Source organism: Harpegnathos saltator, unplaced genomic scaffold, assembly GCF_003227715.2.
Source record: "Harpegnathos saltator strain DR-91 unplaced genomic scaffold, Hsal_v8.6 scaffold695, whole genome shotgun sequence".
In the NCBI taxonomy this organism is placed as follows: Eukaryota; Metazoa; Arthropoda; class Insecta; order Hymenoptera; family Formicidae; genus Harpegnathos; species Harpegnathos saltator.
In genome coordinates, this window is record NW_020230532.1 from 525894 (window position 1) to 531893 (window position 6000).

The 6000-nt window shown below is 50.5% G+C and overlaps 1 protein-coding gene across 1 annotated transcript in view; it reads left to right on the plus strand.

Annotated features, from left to right (window-relative positions):
• The window catches only part of LOC105192151 (BMP-binding endothelial regulator protein), a gene marked incomplete at its 3' end in the record, with an annotated part of 31981 nt that extends 26401 nt beyond the window's left edge, over positions 1-5580 (plus strand). Inside the window, exons 3-7 of the mRNA XM_025305424.1 lie at positions 159-244; positions 2677-2776; positions 3411-3587; positions 4032-4214; positions 5301-5580. Of these exons, the coding sequence (XP_025161209.1) occupies positions 159-244; positions 2677-2776; positions 3411-3587; positions 4032-4214; positions 5301-5580 (826 nt within the window). The remainder of the gene's footprint in view (positions 1-158; positions 245-2676; positions 2777-3410; positions 3588-4031; positions 4215-5300) is intronic.
• Positions 5581-6000: the final 420 nt, after the last annotated feature.

Sequence of the window (6000 nt, forward strand, 5' to 3'; positions counted from 1 at the left end):
CACGAAAGAACAAGAAAGTCTCTCTGGAATAGAAAAGTCAGCCGTTGCAACAACGCTCTCGTTGTAATTATACAGCGTCTCATCATATTGCGCGGCATTCAAAGTCGATCAATCACGTGATCATACCTCTCATCACGATTGTTGCTCTAAATTTGCAGGAAGCCGAGAGACCTGCGACATCGAGGGCGAGGAATTCACCGTCGACAAGATACCGAATATGAAGTGCTTCAACTGCATTTGTAAGGTAAATCGCGCGCGGCCGAGAACACTAATCGATGTTTAACGACGCGCCAACAGAATATACGATTAAATGTCGTAGGCCGAGGGGAATCTGCGTAACGAGTCGGGACGAGAAAGTGAGCCGTGTGGTTTAAGAGACAAGCCGAAAGTGCTTCTAAAAGATTTATATTCCATTAGCGGGATTTAATGCCACTGCCCGAAGAAAGCGACTGCTTGTAATTCACTCACTCTTGCATTTCACACCAAAAAAAAGACGTAGCTCAATTCTTTTGAGAAATTTCGAGCACAGATTTTCCTTCGTTTACATCGTTCACTCAAAGATCCTGCTAATCGTGCGGAAGGGAATTGCTACCGATCACATCTCAAACATCTATCATGTATCGTAACACTGAAATGCGCAAAGTTCCGATCCCCCCTCCGCCGGCCTAAGAATCGCGAGTCTATCTCGACGAAACCGACGATACGTACCGCGCGTCGCGCGGTTCTTGCGCGACAAGAGAAACAAGAACAAATTGCAACGGGGGAGGAGAGCTACGTGGCCGTCTTCGTAGTCTAATTCGCGAGATTATGTCGTTATCACGCGGCCATATGAGCGACGAGGCAACGCCATGTGGTGTGACGGAGTAGTTAAAGGGGTTAAAGTAACTGGCCTGGTTCGGGAGGTCAAAGAGAGGAATCTTCAGTCGGAGAGATGCATTCGACACGATCGATTCGTCGCACATATTCGTGTTCGCAGCACAAGTATACGCATGTACGCATGTATGCATAAAGAAAGAGAGAGAGAAAGAGAGAGAGAGAGAGAGAGAGACAGATACGCACTACACATGCACGTATATGCACGCACGCACGCGTTTATACGGTATACGATCGTCGGCTCACACGCTCGCTCGTTTGCTTGCGTGTGCATCTTATGATGCGCCGCAACCTCGATGCATCTCTCGACGCACCGCGCATCGAGTGATCTTAGCGCGACCGCGGCGATTTATCTGCACGTTTGGTTCATTGACTCGTCGACTCGTGGCCGACCGAGATGAGGCTTCTTGTTTTCGCCCCGCTGCTGCTGCTGCTGCCGTTGCCGTTGCAAGCAGCGGCGACAGTAGCGGCGGCGTGTGACATAATTATTTGTTTGTTGCGTCGAGAAGCGACGAGATCGATCGGCCTCGATCGATCATCCGTGATTTGCGCGGAGATCGCAAGACGGCCTCGCCATTCGCTGAACTCTCGACGCGTTTGTACTTGGGCGGTACTCCCATCGCATTACGAAGTCGAGAATAAAGTTTGCGATATGTATCATACATATATACGGTACCAAAATTAGAAAAGAATGCGCGATTGCCGAGATAACGGTCACAACGGAGAATTTTGATCGAACAATTAACCGAGGAGGCTCTTTAGGATAATGAGAAATAGGAATATGCATCGTGTTTTCCGAGAACAGTTTTTTCGACGAGCGCGTGAATGTATTTAATTGACCGAGTTTCTAGTTATCTTTCACGCACGTTCATATCGTTCCGTTGGGCTTCGCTCAAGCGTTAATTAATATGAGAATAATTAATTTCTGAGCGTTGCGTAAAAACGTTCGTTCGGCCGAGCCGAGGAGCCTAAAAACAGAGAGCTTCCTTCTGCGTGGTATGCCTAATTACGTCCGCTTGGCGTCTCTCTCTCTCTCTCTCTCTCTCTCTCTCTCTCTCTCTCTCTCTCTCTCTCTCTTCCTTGTATACGTGACCGTGCCGACCCACGTTAAATTACTTTACATAATTCTGACAGAAGATAAATCGTAAAGACTTAATTATAGAAGCCGATAACGAATCGGAGGAATAATTACTGGAACGCGCGATAACGCGGACGCGAAGTGAAATCGGAACAAGACGCGCAATAAGAAGAAAGAAGGGAGAGAAAAAAGGCCGAGGCGGAATTTCGCCGGCACGCGGCGGCGAGTGACTCAATGTCCGAGCGACAAAATTCCCGATTCACAATGCAAAGGTTTTATTTAACTCAGCGTGTCAATATTCCCCGGCCGCAGCGCTCGTGCGACGTTCCGCGCGCCGAGACGAAATTGCCTCTTCGACGGCGAGAGAGCCTGCGAGAGTAATTGGTAATTTCGACAAGTCATCATCCTTGATTTTGTCGTTCCGCGCGAGAGACGCGCCTTTGAGAATTATATTCCGCGAGCGAATGATAAATCGTATCTTTAGCAAAATATTTCTCTTCCTCGCGCGTGCGTATGCGTGTTAAAAAAAACACCACCGTCGAATCAAGTCATCTATCTCGGAAGTCGATACGCTTTTGTTGCAACAGAACAAGAGAGTTGCAGAGAGAAGAAGACTCTCGCCGCTCTTTTTTCTCTCTTTTCGATAAACCGGCAACGGAAGCATTTCTGCCTTCGCGTGCTAGCTACGCGACAAGTTGATTTTCTGTCGTCCCTTTTCTCCCCAGAACGGATTCGTGGAATGTGTGAAGCATCAGTGCCCGAGCATCGAAGGCTGCTACACGTTGCTGGATAGGCTCGACAACGAGTGCTGCCAGAGGTGCACAGGTACGTAGGTATACGCACGTACCTCTCTCCGTGCGCCCACGTCTGCCCGCTAATTCGGCTAATTATCCTAATCGTCCTAATTGGCTCGAGCTTGCTCGCGAGACCGAGAAACCGCCACGGGAAAGAGGGATAAAGAGGAGGGCCGTAAGTCGGCGGGCGGCGGTAAGATGGAAAGCCAAGAACTCGCGGAATGCTCGCGGCCGGAGCATTGTTCCCAAGGCACAAAGGCACTTCTGTTCGCCCCGACACGGTGATAAAGGCCCGAGGAACTTGAGCGTCCGCCTCGCTCGCGCGCGCGCGCGTCCGTCTGTTTACGACACGTAGCTGACAGATGCGTTCGCGCGCGGCTCCCCCTTATCGCCCCCTATTAATTATGTTAATGGTGACGTAAGTCCGCCGCGCCCGCGACCAAACTCGCGCCCGGAATGGCAAAGGAAGAAACAGATGCGCGCGCGCGCGCGCGCTCGTGTGTGTGTGTGTGTGTGTGTGTAACGCTATCGTACTTGTGTCCATCGAAGGTCGGAAGGCCACAAAAATTCGACAGCGATTCCGAATTGTCGGAATATCCCATCGCGGTGAGATCCCGATTACACCGCGAGAAATCGCCGACGTCATCGAAACGGTATGCACGCAGGATGCACGCAGGACGGCGTCTATCACGAATCCGACACCGAGTGGATGGACAGGAAGGATCCGTGCCGAATATTCACCTGCAAATCGGGCATCATCACCGAATCGAAGCTACGCTGTTACACACCTTGCTCAAATCCGACGCCAGCCGCACCTGGCCAATGCTGCCCGGTCTGCGCAGGTGCGTAACATTTTTCTTCTTCCCTCGCTCTCTGATGCCGCTCTGACGCCGCTCTGCTAATTACCCACGCCAATCTCACAAATATTTCTCACGAACCCTTGAATGTATCCCGCCGCGCAATTAAGGCCGGAATGTTCCCCGATATATAACGGAGGGAAGAACGATAATGATTGAAAATTACAGCGCGCGGCGCCTCTCCCCGAGACGAAAAATGGATGCGGAGGGACGACGATAATGCGTATGTTGTGTGATGTTTTCTCCCTTTTCCCTTTCCTACTTTTCTTCGATGAATCATGTAACACGCCACGTGTGAAACGCGCGTCAATGTTAAGCGCGAAAATTCGCGTTTCCGTACACGTCGCGCGGATAAGCGAACAGCAAGCGAGCAATGATAAAAACGCGCGAACATTCGCCGTTACGATATCCTGTAACGCGTTTTTGCAGGGTGCCTGGTGAACGGGCAGAAAGTCACAGCGGATAGATCGGTCACGACGACGGAAGACCCCTGTGTAACTTGCAGGTGCAACAAAGGAAAGCTCACCTGTGCGAAGCAAGCGTGCCCGACGCTCAATTGTCCCACGTCGAAGATCGCTCAACTGCCTGGCGAATGTTGCCCGCATTGCCGAGGTGAAAGGACTTGCATGATTGTCATTATATTCCAGATGTATCTCGCGTCGCCGCGCCGCGCCGCGCCGTCCCGAAATGATTCGACAGATCCGACAAATTCGGCCGACCGAGTGATAAATCTACGCGACGATTATCGTTTTCGTCGCCGCGTTGTCGTCTCGAGCGTCTCCTTTTCGACTCTCGATAATTCTACCGTTTCTTTGCGGCGACGTACAAACTCGCGACGTGGGTAATCGTGTGTGTGTGTGTGTGTGTGTGTGTATGCGTGCAATATTATATAAAGATACGGGATTGCGCCTCGTTGCGTAAGCGCTTCGATGCCCGATGGAATTAATAGCGCCCCGCGACTTTTATTTCGCGACGATATTTTTCGCAAGAGGAGCATTTTCTAGGCGATCGCGCCAACAATTAAAGTCACTTTGAATTTATAGGTCATATCGAGTCTCTTACGGTACGCCAAAGGCGCGAACCGGTTTTATTGCGAATCTGATTATTTTCCAATGTCGCAATTGCGCAAAAAACCAGCCGCCACCACGTAACAGCACGATTGTCATGTAACCGTCGAAGAATACGTGCTGCCATTTAACGGAATATCTCGCGCCGCGACTTTGAAATGCCGCAATAAAATATAACGCTCGGTGGTTACAATGCTGCATAGCGCCAACTCGGTAATGAATGGAAATATAAGCCATGAATTGTCGCGTCAAGGAACGAGCTTCATTTCGAATGCAAGCGCGCTATTAACATAAAACCTACAAATGTACTTTCGAATAGCCGTCCGTACGTGTTAATAAATTGGAAACGCGATTGGGACGCGTATCCGCATTAAGGGCCAAAGGACGTCTCTCTTTTCGTTTTTGCTTTTTTTTTGACAGTGCGCTCTCTCGATACAGCGCTCGCTGTGTTATTTTTGCTGGTATAATTATTGCGCGTCGTGAAAAAAGAAAAATTACTCTTCGCGACATCAAGTGGCAGCACGCACGAAATTAAATTGGGGAAACGCGTCAACTATCTCTCTATCTCTCTCTCTCTCTCTCTCTCTGCAAAGCTCGACGCACCGACCACACGATATTTTCTCTCTCGCAGGTAGCAGAAGATTCCTACCACCTCCGAAAGGCGCGTGCATGCTCGGCACGACGCTGTACCCTTCGGGAAAACCGTTCTACGCGGATCATTGCACAGCGTGCACCTGCATGAACTCGACGGTCTCATGCGTCAAGGAGACTTGCCCGGTGCTGGAGTGCCCCAGGGAGTACCAGACACCCGGGCGCTGTTGCCCGCAATGCCCGCTCATCGAGGAGATCAAAACCTCCTGCGTTTACAACGGAATAGTTCGCGAGGCGAGTATCAATAGCGCGCAAAGGAAGCTCTCTCTCTCTCTCTCTCTCTCTCTCTCTCTCTCTCTCTCTCTCTCTCTCTCTCTCTCTCTCTCTCTCTCTGTCTCCTCTCTCTCTCTCCTCTCTCTCCTCCTCTCTCTCTCTCTCTCTCTCTCTCTCCTCTCTCTCTCTCTCTCTCTCTTCTCCTCTCTCTCTTCTCTCTTCTCTCTCTCTCTCTTCTCTCCTCTCTCTCTCCTCTCTCTCTCCCCTCTCCTTATCTCTTCTTCCTCCCCTCCTCTCCTCATCTTCCCCCTTCTTTCTCCCTTATCTCTCGCTTTCTCTCCTCTCTCTCTCTCTTCTCTCCTCTCTCTCTCTCTCTCTCTCTCTCTTCTCTCCTCTCTCTCTCTTGGCTCTCGCCTTCTCTCCTCTCTCTCTCTTTCTCCTCTCACTCTTCCTCTCATTCGTCTCTC